At 42.0% G+C, this 16,964-nt stretch overlaps 2 protein-coding genes across 3 annotated transcripts in view; both read left to right on the plus strand.

Annotated features, from left to right (window-relative positions):
- Positions 1-3,298, plus strand: part of ulk2 (unc-51 like autophagy activating kinase 2) — a 37,935-nt gene extending 34,637 nt beyond the window's left edge. Inside the window, exon 27 of the mRNA XM_037774947.1 lies at positions 268-3,298. Within this exon, the coding sequence (XP_037630875.1) occupies positions 268-332 (65 nt within the window). The 3' untranslated portion in view covers positions 333-3,298. The remainder of the gene's footprint in view (positions 1-267) is intronic.
- A 1,496-nt stretch (positions 3,299-4,794) lies between these two features.
- On the plus strand, positions 4,795-16,880 carry LOC119491420 (aldehyde dehydrogenase family 3 member A2-like). Of its 2 annotated transcripts, none has more exons than XM_037775453.1 (10): positions 4,795-4,926; positions 5,319-5,480; positions 8,365-8,596; positions 9,133-9,218; positions 9,310-9,518; positions 9,654-9,771; positions 10,455-10,596; positions 11,863-12,029; positions 12,171-12,270; positions 12,367-13,483. In XM_037775453.1, the coding sequence occupies exons 2-10, from the start codon at positions 5,319-5,321 to the stop codon at positions 12,693-12,695; spliced, it is 1,545 nt and encodes a 514-aa protein (XP_037631381.1). In that variant the 5' UTR covers positions 4,795-4,926; the 3' UTR covers positions 12,696-13,483. The 2 variants fall into 2 exon arrangements, with proteins under 2 accessions (XP_037631381.1, XP_037631382.1); XM_037775454.1 differs by lacking the exon at positions 4,795-4,926 and adding an exon at positions 16,112-16,880 and having other exon boundaries at positions 12,367-12,605.
- The last annotated feature ends 84 nt before the right edge of the window (positions 16,881-16,964 follow it).

The following is a 16,964-nucleotide window of genomic DNA, read 5'->3' on the forward strand; positions in this document are numbered from 1 at the left end:
AAAGTCTTCTCTTGAGTAATGAAATGTGTTCCTAAACGTGTTCCTAAAAAGAGAAGAACAGGTCGCCGTTTACGGCTATTTGGGGGCGTCGTTTATGCTAATGATCAAACCTCATGAACACGTACCTATTCATCAGGCTGAAACAAGCAATTTACGATAACTTTTCGCAGTTAAGAGCGTTTGCTCAGTCTGTAGGTCTGTCTGATAACTGTAATTTACTCATTGAACTTCTATTTATTTGTTGTCGTTTTGTGTATTTCCCTGCAGACAAGGCCAGCGTGGACCGCAGGATCTCAGCCCTCTGCTACTGCACTGTCACACTGTACGAGTAGCATCCCTCACATGAACAAGCTTACTCACGCACACAGAGGGACCACGTCCTAAGACTATTGACTACCATCCTCACAAAGCCGCTGTTCCCTCCTGTAGCAGTTCAAGCACTTTTCATTTAATAGGATTCATCTGTAATTATCATCATACTGGCTGCATCACGGACTGACCTGTGACAAGCGACTGATGCACAAAATAACAACCAAAGATGACAACGGATCCAGAAACAATAGGCTGAAACCGGATGTGGACATAAAGCATGCACTTTCAAGTGCATTTTCCTACATACGCTATGATGGTGGAAAACCATCTGATCGACACAAATAAAATCTAACGTCCATCTTTCACGATATCATTTGTTTTTTACCAGAAGAAAAAGAGGATGGACAGGACTATGAGACGGTGTTGTGGGCTACAAGAGACTCGAACTCCCCATGAAGCAGTTCATCTTTTTTAAATCCTTACTATGTGATATCAGTGGTTATTTACTCTGTGTTTAACTTGTTCTTATTTATTGGTTCAGAAGAACATGGATGTTTGAGTCTCCTGCCTATCTTGAAAACCTCAAGTATTGGAGTGGAAAATGGAAGAAATAAGCAAAAGGCTTATGGCCGATCACTGTAACAGATCCAACAACGTGGATCTTTACACAAAACACAAACTCTCGTTACAGAAACTAGAAAGCCATGCGAGCAAAGGAACCTGTAGATTTGTAACAGCTTTGTTTTTATTGTCTTGTGTTGTTAGCTCAAGCACTTTATTGTGGATTGAGAGGAAGAGACGTGTATCTGTGCAAGTTCTGAAGGTAGAAATGTGAAGGCAGGAGAAGGGTTTTCTAATCACTCCTGCTCCCACTCTCAAAACTGAACTGCTCTGTATGCATGAGAAACAAGTCTACCGAATGCATACATTTCCCATAAGGCAGAGCAACCGGGGGAACAACTTTACGGGGCCTCTTCTGTCAAGATCGACCATATGTTTGACAGAACCACATTTCTCCTGTCAGCTGATGTAAATTCATATATTTAAAGGGGCATGCCACCGATTTTACACATGAAATCAGTTTACTTGTCACAAGGAGCCCCTCCTCAGCCTGTGAATTGTAAAATGTCTTCTGTGACTCTGAGGGGAGATTGTAACCCGGATGATGTCATCAGGGTTATCTTGATTTGGGCTTGGAGACTACAACTTTTTAACAGAAAGGCTGTGTTATAAACTGGGGCTGTGGAGTTTGAAATATGGCAGATGGTATCAGGTTGCATTATGGGAGGTGGAGGATATTGGAGTGTTTTTGGATCTTGACCCTTATTAGGGATTAAAAGCAAGGATATATCGGCCTGTGCTGCTTCAAATTTGACCATTCTTTATTTAATTTGTCTCTCGCAAGTTGTCCAATTTAATGGAAGTGTAATGCTAAATCGGGGGAATATCCCTTTAATTCCAGAAACGCTTGTTGTGTATGGCATATGAAGAAATGGGCTACAATTTGAATGCAGCTATTTTATGGCTTCCCTGTTCTTTATCATCGACATGACAGACGCAGTGCTTCTCAAACCAACATAATCCCTTCTCCTGTCACCACTGTAGTGCTGAACAACCAGTCAGCGTCCACTTTAAACCCTGATGGAGTGTATTGTGAAACTGGATGGTCATATTACTTGACAAGTTACCTTAATAATAAGTTTTATTTTACTAAAATACTACAGCTTTTTATGTTCTGTCAGTATCTGTAGCAATTTTTTTTAACAAAACTTGATGTTTGCAAACTTGTATATATTTGTATGTGGTGCATGTGATGATTCCTTTTCCCCTCTTTTTGGGAGGGGAGCGAGTGTGTGTGTGTGAGGTCACAGTTTGAGTTTTGGGGGTATTCGATGATACCATCAGATGGCCTGCCTGTCGGTCAAAGAGCACAAATCTTTATATGTACATAGATGAATTTGATACATTTTATTCATGTCTGCCAAGGGTTTGATAAGGAAACCTATTTTGGCACAACAGGGGTGTGCCAAAGAATAAAATATAACTCGTGGCAGCTCCAAAACTTTCCAGAGAACTCTTTCTACCAGGACTGTTCGTTGTTGAGATCAAGACACATATTTGTTCAGTGGGTCTTATGAAATTTTCTGAAATGAGCATGATGTCTTCAGATTTCATACTCATTTCCCAAAATGTTGTAATACTTGATTTGTCACAATCTGCACTGCCTAGCATCCCCTCTGTCCCTCTGCCTCCCCTCGAGTCGTCTGCTGTGCTCCCAACAGTGTCTGTACTGTATGTATGTATGTATGAGTGTATATATACACATGTGCACTTGCCAGGTGTGCATTAAGGCCAGTAGTATACAGTTAACGATGGAAAAAGGAGGTGCCTTCTTCTTGTGAAAGCAGACAAAGGCCTACTCCTCTGTACAGGTGTGAATACATTCTTTTTCTGTGTAAAAATGTTTATAAATGCATTCACAGGCACCCAGCGGTCTCTGGGCCTGTTTCTCTGATGTACTGTTCTTTTTCTGAGACATATCTGGGTTTCAGTTTCCCTCGTCCTTGTCATGAGCACTCTGAACCACACAAAGCCTTTTACTGCACACAGAGTGAAGAGGGACAAATAAAGCTGATGGAAAACCGCCTGAATCTTTGCTCTGTACCATTTTGTCCATGGACTGTAAGTGAAGATGGACTGTTTTAGATAAAGCATGGGTACCAAGTCTGCATTTTACCCCCTAGAGCCTCTAGAATCTTGAATGTATGTACCCTGTTGTTTTTGCGCCTCTCCAGCTTGATCTGAATGCATTTTGAAGAAACCCGCCGTCTGTAAAGACCCTGAAAATGCAACACTTTCCAAGCAACGATTTTTAAAAGAGAAATGTTAATGTTATACTTGTGTCCCTCACCAAGGGGTGTCTGTCTTTGTTCTTTATGGAACACAAATACAGTCTTTGTTATTAAAAAGAGAAAAAAAAATGAAATGTCTTGCTGTGTATTATTATTTTGAGTTATTGGACAACATTTCTTTACTTAATATATAGTGATAATGATTTTACAAATAATAAACAACATGAATAACAGTCGACATACTGTTAGAAAATTTGTCCTAGGACTAAAAATTCTCCACAAACAAGTAAAGTTCTTGTCCTTCCCGACAACAATATAAGTCATCTCTCCAGAGCCAGACGGTACCTTTCTGACCTGCAGGGGTCCAAAGTCAAAGAATAATGATTGCTGCAGTAACAACATTAAATAGTCTTCTGGGTAAATTCAAAGTACACAAAGTGGTTCAAAGAGGAACCGCTTCACCATTTACATGGCTTATGAATTCAACAACCTTCTTCCAGAACCTCAGTAGCTTTGAATATTTCCATAAACCATTTTTATTGTAACCATTTGTGATTGAATCAGACTGTCATAAAATAAGTTCTCATTTACCATTTGTCTTGTAATAACTTACAATTTCTATTTAATGACAGTGTCTGGGTTGTGTCACATGCTATTTCCCAATCTGCCTCATGTCACTGGCAGTCACTGAACAGACTGCTGGCCATAATGGACAACGCCAGCCATCCTCTGCCCGCCGTCATCACCAAACAGAGGAGATCATTTAGCGGCAGGCTGCTGCTCCCCAAGTGCTCCACAGACAGACTCAGGAAATCCTTTGTCCCATGAGCCATCAAACTGTACAACACCTCTCTAGGGAGGGGGGTCTGCAGGACAGATAATAATGCATACAGTGCACTTTCATAGATTAAGCTACTGGAGTTACCCTGCACTATACTAATTTTTTAACAGTGTCTTCTGCACTATATTCACTTTTTTAATAGTCGTGTATCACAGCTGTTACCCTGCACTATATTCAGTTTTAACAGTTTTCTTCATCTCCTTGTAATTTTCATATCTGGTATATTTTTTTGTACTTTGTACTTTGCACTACTAACTTTTTTACTGCCTTTTTACTAAAAAAATGTTGCACTATGGAACTGTGATGCTAGAAAATTTAATTTCCCTCGGGATCAATAGTTACTATCTATCTATCTATCTATCTACCTACCTATCTATCTATCTATCTATATATCTATCTATCCTTCATAACTCTGAGTTTCACCTTTCCCAGTGTCAGTTCCTAAACTGTACACAATAGTATGTATATTTCTTTAGAGAAAGAATTATGTCTGATACAAAGGTGCTTGAAACAATTCATCAACAGTCATTCTAATTTCTTTATTTCATTGTTTACAGTCCTCTGTGTTGCATATCACAGCTGAGCTGATGTTATTATTATGGAGAAGGCTGATTGGTTGTTTCCCTGATGGACACGCCTACATATTGACGCTGATTGGTTGTTTCCCTGATGGACACCCCTACATAGTGACGCTGATTGGTTGTTTCCCTGATGGACACGCCTACATAGAGACGCTGATTGGTTGTTTCCCTGATGGACACGCTTACATAGAGACGCTGATTGGTTGTTTCCCTGATGGATACGCCTACATAGTGACGCTGTAGCTAAACACACACGTCATAACTTTAGAACTTTAGAACTAGTAGCGTTGCTTAGCTACTAGCTTAATAAAGCTGGTAAGAGTGTCAGAGGCTCTGAGAGGTAAAACTTTAATTTGTAATAGTTGGTCTTCAGGTATCGCTTAACATAGATATTAATAGCTTCTATTTGTTAGTATATTTAGTATAGCTAGCTGTCGTTAGCCAGTCTGGTCTTCTGGGATGTGCTCATCCAAAGACTAGCATAACATTAGCTACACAGTGACTCTGGTGTTGTGGTTTATAGAGAGTATTATCATTGTTTCCTTCACAGTACAGTGAGTGTTTGCTCTAACAAAGGTCTAGGGTTGTGGTCATAAACACAGTAACTTCACAGATAACGCTGCTTAACGTGTGCTAACTTAATACATCCACACTACTGCTAATATGTTGTCAAGGCAACCAGGAAGTTAACGTCAAGCTCTCATACTGTGTGTTGATCCTCTGTTGTTGAAGATGTCCCGGGAACAGCTGGCTGTGCAACGGGCCAGGAAGTCCTTCCAGACCGGGAAGACCAAGCCTCTGGAGTACAGGATCCACCAACTGAGATGTCTGCTGCGCTTCGTCTCAGAGAGACGGAGGGACATTGCAGAGGCTGTCAAAAAAGACCTCGGCAAGGTGGGTTAGTCAGAGCTTTACAGGGCTCCAGGAGGTCCTTGAAATCCAGGAACATGTTGGGATTTGGTGAGGGTCAGTCAGAGAAGTGGAGACTACCTACCTGACCCCCTGGGAGTCTCTGCATGTCACTGGACAGGATTGTAATGTACAGTATAGCAGAATCATTCATTTCATTCGGGCTTAATGCTTAGACGGGTTTATTACTTAAACTTTATTAGATTCCTCATATACATACATGAAATTTGTCCTGTGCATTTAACCCATCCTTAAGAACAGTGAAGTGGTTCAGTGTCTCGCTCAAGGACACTTCTACATGCAGACAGTGGGACACTTCTACATGCAGACAGCGGGACACTTCTACATGCAGACAGTGGGACACTTCAACAAGCAGACAGTGGGACACTTCTACATGCAGACAGCTGGACACTTGCAGACAGTGGGACACTTCTACATGCAGACAGTGGGACACTTCTACATGCAGACAGCAGGACACTTCTACATGCAGACAGTGGGACACTTCAACATGCAGACAGTGGGACACTTCTACATGCAGACAGCTGGACACTTGCAGACAGTGGGACACTTCTACATGCAGACAGCGGGACACTTCTACATGCGGACAGGTGTCTGTGGCTCCCACTGTCTGCAAGTAGAAGTGTCCCGCTGTCTGCATGTAGAAGTGTCCTTGAGCGAGACACTGAACCACTTCACTGCTCTTAAGGATGGGTTAAATGCAGAGGACAAATTTCATGTGTAGTCTTCCACAAGCTCGACAGCTGTGAGTACTAACAATAGCCATGTTTTCCGTTCATGTTCATCGTCATCATCAACAGCTGCTGTTATAACGTTAGATAACTTTATGTCAGCGTTATGAACACCGAAGAGCATGCAACTGATTTGTTAATGACCCTGACCACACATTTGAGATGAATTCTCTTTGCCGATAATCAATAAAGCACTTAAATGTAATTTTTTTTCTTTCTAAGTATCTACTAGCGTTAGCACTTTCATTGTAAAAACATTCCTACACCAAAAATTGAGTATTTTAATTATTTCAGATAAAATAAGAGTATAGCTGTATGGAACATACTGCAAATGACTGTTAAGACCATCACTGAAATCAAATTTAACCAGACCATGGAACTCATCTTTGAACTTGGTGTTATTTTCCTGCTTCCTCTTAAACATTTGTTCAGTCTAATGTTTCCATCCATCCATCCATTTCTGCTTATCTGGGGTTGTGAGGCAGCAGGTTTAGCAGGTTTAGCAAGGAATTCCAGACGTCCCTCTCCCCAGCAACGTCCCAGGCCAGACGAGATATATAATCTCTCAAGCATGTTCTGGGTCTACCCCGGGGCTTCTTACCAGTTGGTCGTGCCCGGAAAACCTCCAAAGGGAGGTGTCCAGGAGGCATCCTGATCAGATGCCCGAACCACCTAAGCTGGCCCCTTTCAACGTGAAAGGAGCAGCGGCTCTACTCCGAGCTCCCTCCGGATGAGCTCCTCACTCTAAGGCTGAGCCCAGCCACCCTACGAAGGAAGCTCATTTCGGCCGCTTGTATCCACGATCTCATTCTCTCGGTCACTACCCAAAGCTCATGACCATAGGTGAGGGTTGGAACGTTGATGGTCTGGTAAATCGAGTGCTTTGCCTTCCGGCTCAGCTCCCTCTTCACCACAACGGTCCGGTACAGCGCCCGAATAACTGCTGACGCCGCACCAAACCTCCTGTCCTGCTTGGGGCAGTGACACACTCCCAACCCGGAGGGTGCAATCCACCGTTTTCAGGCAGAGAACCATGGCCTCAGACTTGGAGGTATTGACTCTCATCCCAAGCACTTCACACTGCAAACCACCCCAGTGCGTGCTGAAGGGCTCCAGGTTTTTCCATCGTCAACCCTGTGAGCTTTGAATTCCCCCAGGAGAACTATAGAGTCCCTAGTTGGCGCCTTTTCTGGGAAACTACCCAGAGACTCCAAGAAGGGTGGATATTTCGAGCTGATGTTTGGTGCATAAGCACAAACAGTCAGAGACCTCCTCTCAGCGACTCGCAGTCGCATAGAAATGACCCTCCCGTTCTCCGGGGAGAACTCTAACACAGCGGCGCTCAGCCGGGGGTTCGTGAGTATCCCCTCACCTGCCCAGCGCCTCTGTACCTTGGACAACTCTGGAAAAGGCGAGAGTTCAGCCCCTCTCCAGGGGTTTGGTTGCAGAACCGGAACTAGGCGTGGAGGTGAGCCCAACTATATCTAGTAGATAACGCTCCATCTCCCGCACAAGCTCCTGGTTCCTTCCCCGCCAGAGAGGGGACGTTCCTCGATGCCGAGGATCAGCACCCTATCAGGAGCTAATGCCCCCCAACAACACGGCTCCCTTGGTCACTGGGGCACACAAACCCCTCCACCACGTTAAGGTGGCGATTCATTGGAGGGTATCTAATGTTCCCCTCATTACCAAAACAAAACACATTGACATTAATTACCACTTCTGTAATGAATATCTTTAGTTTAGACAACAATGGAGTGTGCAGTCATGGTTAAATTAAATCTAAAAACCCATTAAATTCAACAATGCCTGTCTGCCTTATCTTAATTAAGTTCATTATTTATATTACCATCAAAGTTATATGTATTATATATAAAGATACAACATATTGCCCAGCCCTAAGTGCTATCACATAAATAGTGATACTGAAAATGAAAGCATGATGTTACAAATTGTTTGCTCTTTACTCTAGAGATCCTGCAGATGATGACTAGACATTGAGGCTAAATGTGGCACATTTACAGTAATGGTGTGTATGTGTTGAACGGATCAATAAACTTGAATTAACAAGTGAATGAATTCACAAACGAAATGGATTTTGTCCCTCCTTCTACTTTCAGAGTCAAAATGGGACTGAGCTGTTTGAGACGATGGGACTGGAGGGAGAGATCAAGCTGGCTTTAGACAAACTGGCAGAGTGGGCGGCTCCACGGCCGGTAGAGAAGAACCTCCTGACCATAGCAGATGAGGTTTATGTCCAGCCAGAGCCTCTGGGAGTGGTGCTCATCATCGGGGCCTGGAACTACCCCTGGGCTGTCACCCTACAGCCGCTGGTTGGAGCTATTGCTGCTGGTATGAAATATACCCATATGAATTTGTAGATAGGTGTGCTGGTGTTATTAAAGGTGCAGAGCGTGTATGATGTAGCTACTGAGGTTACATGTGTAGACTGTTTTGCTCCATCACAACGCTAAAGTATTAAACAGGCTGTGTGTGCACTGATGTTCAACAATCCTAGAAATACATCACAGATTAAGCATACTAGAGTTTGGCCGGTGTAAAAATTTGATTTGATATTTAGCCACAACAGGACAGGTATACCAAATTTTACCACTAGGTGTCGCACTTGACCCAGCAGCCACTTGTCAGCAAGTTGGATATTATAGAACAGCCAACAGAATTCACTCTCTAATAAACTAATTAATTTCATCAAGAAATGTATTACAGGATTCACATGAGCGGGGGTGAGGACGATGAGAACCCTTGCTTCCTCATCGTCATTAGTTCTTCCTTTCATTGGCAAAAAGATTTTTTTCTTCTTCACTACATACTGTAAGTAGTTAAGTGTCGTCACCATCCTTGCTTTGTGTCTCTCTTTCATCTTTCAGGTAATGCAGCAGTAATAAAGCCATCCGAGGTCAGCTCTCACTCTGCCAAGGTCATGGAGGAACTTCTCCCTCGGTATCTAGACAAAGTGAGCCCCCTGCTTTGTTCCATATGATACGTTAACTACATCCTGGGGTGAACGCACAGGGAGTTTTAATAACTGTATATCCTCTCCCTAGGATCTGTACCCAGTGGTGACGGGCGGAGTGACAGAGACCCAGGAGCTGCTGAAGCAGAGATTTGACCACATTTTTTACACAGGAAGCAGCATGGTGGGTAAATTGGTGATGGCGGCCGCGGCTCAACACCTCACCCCGGTGACCCTGGAGCTGGGAGGGAAGAGCCCCTGCTACATCGACAAGGACTGTGACATCACTGTCGCATGTCGGTCAGTCTGAACTGTAAACACAAAAATGCTGACATTATGTAGCTTCAAATAACCACCACAACAGTTGGGGAGCTTCCACAACATGAAAGTGCATCTTGAAGGTTTGCATTATCTTTTTTTTCTCTCCCAATACAGTCGCATCACGTGGGGAAAGTTTGTCAACTGTGGCCAGACATGCATCGCTCCAGACTTTATCCTGTGTGAACCCTCCATCCAGAGCCGAGTAGTAGAAGAGATCCAGAAGTGCATCAAGGTTGGTTTAAAATTAGGATTGTAATGTGTAAGGGATAATGTGCAGCGAGCTGGTCGTTGTTGTGAAAGAATTCCCGACAGGTCTCTCATCGCCCTGAAGGGGATTCTTTCACAACAATGACCCGCTAGCTGTACATTATCCTGCTTATTACACGGCTACTTACTAATGAAATAAAAAATTTGACCCAAAAATGGTCCGCCAGAGTCCGACATCAGAGCTGCGCCCACAGCAACGGTCTGCTATACATAGCAACGGTCTGTTATAAAGAAATTACAGACCGTAGAACGCCGTGATCGACCAATCAGAATCGAGTATTCAACACAGTTGTGTAATAACTCATTATTATCAGATGGGAATCTGAAATTTCAGGAGGTCAAAGGTGAAATGAGAGACTCAGGTTTCACTAAAATTTAATTTACGTGGAATAATCTTAATTAGATTGAATGTAAAACATGATCATTTAAATCCCAGGTTTAAATGTAATGTAATTTAAATGTATTATTGGTCTATTTCCCATATTTGAACAGTATAAATCATAGCTTGATACATAGAAACTATTGTTTCCCATAACATGAAGGAAAAACAGGCATTTCTGTGCTTTCCCCAACAATCCATGAATTGTCTTTAATAATGAGATTATAAGTAATCTGAACATGATTTATCTTTTATTTCACACATTGCAGGAGTTTTACACAGATAATCCAGAAACCTTTGAGGACTACGGACGCATTATCAACCAGCGGCACTTTAAGAGGCTCATGGCTCTTATGGAGGGGAGCACAGTTGCTGTTGGTGGAGGCAGTGATGAATCCCAGTGCTATATAGGTACGTGGTGTGTTTGAGCAATTGGTCGCTAAAAAGACTTTGTACTGTATTAGGCAAGCATCTAAAGTTGTGTTAACTGAATTGATTGTGGTAGTGGTTAGCTCAAGAGGCCAGCTGATAACTTTATATTTTTATTGGTGGTAGGCTTCATGGTGTTGATGAACTTCTTGAAAAGTGGCTATGCTCAATGACATAGTGTCTCAGATTCCTTAAAGGAATACTACTATATAATGAGCCACGGGAAGACCCAGGACTAGGTGGAGAGATTATATCTCCACACTGGCATAGGAACGCCTCGGGATCCCCCCAGTCAGAGCTTGTTAATGTGGCCCGGGAAAGGGAAATTTGGGGCCCCCTGAGATTGTCGTCTTTTAAGCGTTGTTTTTGGCTCCTTCACCTTCTGTGTTCGTAGACTGCTACCAGCCGGAAAGTCCCATGAAAAGTTGCTGTGGACTTGGCGCTCGATGTTACATTTCTTACTGACAGACACACTCAAACCGCAAATGTGACACATACCGATTCCTCATGAAAATAATATATATTTTTTCCTTTTATTGGCCTGGCTATTTTCTGCGGTCATTGTCAAATCTGGTGTGCTCTTGCTAGTCTGCTAACATCGCTGTTTGTTATGGCGTTACAAACCTGACAGCAGCCTAACTAGATTAATTGACAGGCGATCAAAATATATATATTGGTATTTAATAATTTGGCCTCAGAAGAGGTTGGGAGGTCTGTGAATTTGATTGGGTAGTAATTTAAACAGTTTTACAAAGTGACCTTGTGTTATCAAATTTATGTACATATTCTTTGAACCGTTAGTGAGCCACTCAGAAACGGGTAGCGAGCTACTTGTTGGAGACCCCTGTTCTAATGCCTCTATTCCATCATACACACTGATCATAATTATTGCATGCTTTTTGACTACTGGATTGTAACCTTTTTACAAGCGGTCTTGGAGCAGTTATTTGGTTCACACCAGAGTACGATTACTGAGTTCACAACCGCCCAAACAAACCATACCAGAGTTAGATTAAAACAGACTAAATGTTGGCTTGTGAAAGAGCCCTGAAATACTTCAGTTTTCTCTTAAAATATATCCCTTCCCCAAACCCCCTCTCTATCTATATTTAAAATGTTGATTACATTATAGTTGTCTCCATAACATTTATAGAATACACACATATTTTATAATGAACACTACCTGTATTTTGTTTGTCCACTGTATATAAAGCAATATCAATACTTCTTCCTGCTGTCTCCTTGTAGCCCCCACTGTGTTGAAGGATGTGACGGGGGAATCCAAAGTGATGAAGGAGGAGATCTTCGGGCCTCTGCTGCCCATCATCACAGTGAGCGGTGTAGACGAGGCCATCCAGTTTATTAATGAGAGAGAAAAACCTCTGGTTATATACATCTTCTCCCATGACAACAAGGTAAACACATCGGCAGCAGACGTTTGTTTCCCGTCATTCAAGTTAATATTTAGATATTTTTCCCGTATTGATGTTGATAAGATTGTACCCACAATGCTCTGTCTGATTGACTTGCCCTGACTGTTCCTGTCTGATAAACAGCTGATCAAAAGGGTGATCGCTGAGACGTCCAGTGGAGCTCTGCTGGCCAATGACTGTCTGGTACACTTTACCGTTAGCGCTCTGCCCTTCGGAGGAGTTGGTGAGTGTATGACATTTAAACCAACCTGCAGCTATTCGGAGGAATAAAGCTGACACATACATTTGTAGCTGACTTCTTCTCCCACTTCTCCCTCAGGGAACAGTGGTATGGGCTGTTACCACGGCCGGCACAGCTTTGACCAGCTCAGCCACCTGCGCAGCTGTCTGATCAAGCAGCTGAAGATGGAGGGAGTCAACAGCATGCGTTACCCCCCTCACACGGCCAAGAAGCTGGGATGGGCTCGCTTCTTTCTGCTCAAGCAGGTCAATGTGAGCAGGCTGCGGCGCATGGCACTGCTGGCCGCGTTGGCTGGCTTGGCAGCATTTGTGGTGCAGGTAAAGCAACTCAAATATTCCAATCCAGTCCACAGAGGAATAAAAGGTTTTGCTTTGATATCGATAATGTTCTGTTTTACACGTCTGTAGTTTCCTAAGAAGTTTCCTGAAATTAACTATTTGATTTGGTACTAATTACATGATGATTAGAGTTCTGAGACCTTTATGTGAGTTTAGTGAGTTGCGTTCAGTTTATAAGCAGTTTTCCAAAGGAATTTCCTTCAAATTTAATCCAAGTAAATATTTATTAATTAATGATTGGACATTACATACATATTCTGTATATGTGTTGAAATGCATTGCTTGCCTGTAGACCAATTTCACTTTATTGTTGTGAAATAACTTAAAGTCTCTCTAGATCAGCCATTGATGGATGTAAATTAATAGTCGGACACGGTCTCCATTTTCCCTGTAATTAGTACAAAATTACTCAGTTCCTTTTCAGGAACCTTCCTATGAATTTTATGGATACAGCTTAGTTCCTTTCTAGGAAATTATGACCTGTAAAATAAAGCATTAACATAATTTATTTTTTTGGAACATAAAATGCAATAACATAGTTTTAAAGGTTTTGTGAGAGTTTGAAAACAACTACAATGCAGATCAAGAATCACTTCCACCAATATTGTCAGATTACTTAACCTTTAAAATCCTTTCCAATGTCTTGTGTAATGTTTTGAACAAGAAGAACAAAAACTCTCTCTCACACCATGGGTTAATAATCAACCCAAACGTCAGAGACAAATGACAACGACTGTAATGTAAAGCTTTGTTGACAGCTTTTCATCAAAATGACCAATGTTGCTGCTAGTAAAACTACTGTTACCTTCAAGGGCCACACTATGCAAGTTCCTGTATTAAAAGATAAGGCAAAACTAGAGATGTGTTTGTCAGTCTCTTAAAACTTTCTGGCTTCCCTACTCTGTCTGTGGCTCTCAGCCCCAAGCTCACTGGTTCCTACTGAAGATGTAAATGTTATAGCAATATATTGTTTCATTTTTTTAAAAAGGCCCAGTCATCATGAGAGCCAGACACTGTAGTTTTCAGCAAAGAGAAGTAAATAGTACATTTGTTAGGGGTTATTTCCAGCCACGTATTAAGATGATGAGTTTTTGCTCTATGGCACAGAGGAATAAGATAGATCAGGCTCTGGATACACACACAATACTTGTTAGTAGATACATTCAGTGTTGGTTTTGGTGTTTTCATGATCTATCAGCAGAAATGGAATATAATATTCATAGTTATGTTTTCATTAGTGTATAATCACCTGAAACTAAGAATCATTGTGTTTTCGTAAGCTTAGAATGAGCCATTCATATCTACGAAGGGAGATACAATACCGCTTATATCGCTAAAGTTTAATGTTGCGTTACGTAATCAGTTTCTTCAATAAAGCCGTGCCACTGCGTGCATCTCTCATACTCTCCACGTTCCCCCGTCCCCTCTCCCTTTGTGTCTGAGCTCAAACCCGACCCCACTCACTCTTTTTGGCTGGACTGCAGCAAAGCAGGGCAGCATTTCAATACACTCAGATAGGCGGTTCAATCAGGAGAGACATTTATTGACATTGTGCACAATAAAGTTTAGAATGTGAAGAGTCTTCCTGACGAGCCGGCCCCAGGTGGTGAGGATGAGCAGCCACACCTCCTCCTCGCTGATCCTCAACACGGGTGCACCACAGGGCTGTATGCTCAGCCTCCTCCTGTACTCCCTGTTCACTAAAGACTGTGCTGCCAAGAACATCTCAAATGTCAACTTTAAATTTGCTGACAACACGACCCTCCTGGGCCTCATCACGGACGACAATGAGAAGGCTTACAGAGAGGAGGTGAAGACACTAAACAACCTCTCTCTTAATGTTCGCAAAGCTAAAGAGATGATGGTGGACTACAGGAGACAGCAGAGGGGTGGACACCTCCCCCTCCACAGTGGTGATGCTGAGGTTGAAAGGGTCAGCAGCTTCACACCGAGGACCCCTCCTGGACACAACACACGGACACAGTGACCAAGAAGGCTCACCAGCGGCTCTATTTCCTAAGACTGAGGAAGTTCGGCATGAACGCCAGCATCCTCACAAACAGCATCCCTACAGGAACTGTTCTGCCCACAGACGCAAATCACCTCATAGAGTGGTGGAGGCTGCACACCACACCTGGAAACAGCCGTGGCCAGAGGCATTATGTTTTCAGGTTGCCCGTCTATCCGTCAATTTGTACCATTCTTGTAACCGCAATATCTCTGGAACAATATCTCTTCAAATGTGGCACAAACGTCCACTTAGACTCAAGGATGAACTGATAAGATTTTGGTGGTCAAAGGTCACTGTGAGCTCACAAAATACGTTTTTGGAAGTTTACACACAATCCTCTTTTCTATATATGTATATAGTGCTATATTTTATATATGTCATCCCATCTTATCTTACATCTTATTGTCATTTTATCTTTATATGACAAGTGCTTTTTATTGCTGAACTGCCCCGTTCTCTTGTCCAATACATGTAATCGTACCATTAACCAATAAAGTAAAACTGAAACGTGATGTCTTTATGGGGGTAGTGTTTACTCTTGAATGGTTGGTAATAAATGCATAAGCTGTAGCTCAGTCGGTATAGCGGGCTTTCCTTTAACCACATGGTTGGTTCGATCCTTGAGTGTCCTTTAGCGAGAGACTGAACTCCAAGTTGCTCCCTGGACGCTTTACAGCAGCCCACTGCTCCTAATGCTAAGGATGGGTTAATGCAGAGGTCACATTTCATGTATGTACCTGTATGTATATGAAGATGGTAATAAAGTTTACTTTTTTATTTTACTACTTATTGACTAATGCTTATTACAAGGACTTTAATATAAAGCGTTAAAGCGTCAAAAATGTATTTCTTCAAATGAGCAAATGATTCTCTGTGTTAAAATTCTAACAAGTAGGCCAATAACTAAGTAACTGGAGGGGTAATCTGTGCTTGTCCATTAACTAGGCTACTTCTTTTGGTTTATTCAGAAACATTATTTCTTTTAGTACTTTAAGTTAGAAAACTAGGTTTCATTTAATTGCACGGTGTAATAAACAATGAAAAAATACTAGCTTTTTAAGTAACAAAGTGTTTTTGTAACAGTGGGATATTTGTGTGATGATGACTGTTTACAACCTTTTAAATAATGACAAATAGAGTTTCTCAAGATAACCAGATATGAGTACCCCCACACACACATACCCACAATCCTACAGACCTGTACCCTCATCACAACAATGGCTTTGTCTCCGGCAGACAATGTGTGGTGTTGTCCAGGAAATCTAACCACATAATGCCCCCTCATCTACCCTCCCTTTAATTACCCAGCATGCTTCACTCTCCTCTGCTAAATGGCCTCTTTTGTTTTGGTCCCCCCCCCCCCCCACCACCACCTTTGTTGACATCCACACTTGCGGTGCTTCTGTGAACAGTTAAACTATCTGTTATTTCCTCTGTCCCTTTACACTTAAAGTGGATCTCATGTTTCTTGCAGAGATTCCTGTGTTGAGGCCGAGGAGCAGCAAGTGGTGGTGCAGCTGATCCTGGGATCTCGCCGCATGGACTCCTCACCTATACTGAAATACAGGACACACACACTGTGATTTACTGGTCCATAACATTTCTCATTTGTGTAGACATATTTATGCATTTAATTTCTGTTACATCATAAGCTGCTATCAACGTCCTTATTGTTTTACAGCAAGTTTACAGCAATATAATCTGTTATATTTGTAGTTAACGAGGCAAATGGAGAGTTTTCTTTTAGATTCTGACATTATGAAACACTCCATCACTGCTAATCAAACTGGGTAGCAGTGGTGCAGTGATTCATTTAACATGTTGATGTTTAATATCAGTTCTGCTTTTACTGATCTGATGCCAGATCTGTTGTTTTAATGAGTTCCACACTTTCTGCACTTATAGTTATACAGTATATAAGTGATTGTTTTACTGTTGAGTTTCTGTTCATTGTTTTTAACTTTTGTAGGCTACAAGAACTGATTTATGAGTTTGATATATCTTAACAGTGGCATATTATTAACATGATTCTCAAGGTTATTGTAATTTATGACATGGCTGCTATGCTGTTATTAAGATACATTGACCTCCATGATGACTTCTGAGTAAAAAATTAGCTCAACTAAAGGCTGTAAAACAAGAAACACACACAAGTCAACTACAGACCAGGTATAAGGCACAATATGAATATATATATTAATATAGGCACAGTTATGGGATTAAAACATGGAACTTTGACTGAATGTTTGTGTGGTCTGATGTTATTGAGGGTCTCGTGCTTGAAGCAGTCTGCATGAAGCTGCTGGTTATACAGTGATGAAACCTCC

The sequence above is a fragment of the Sebastes umbrosus genome, chromosome 7, assembly GCF_015220745.1.
Source record: "Sebastes umbrosus isolate fSebUmb1 chromosome 7, fSebUmb1.pri, whole genome shotgun sequence".
Lineage (NCBI taxonomy): Eukaryota > Metazoa > Chordata > Actinopteri > Perciformes > Sebastidae > Sebastes > Sebastes umbrosus.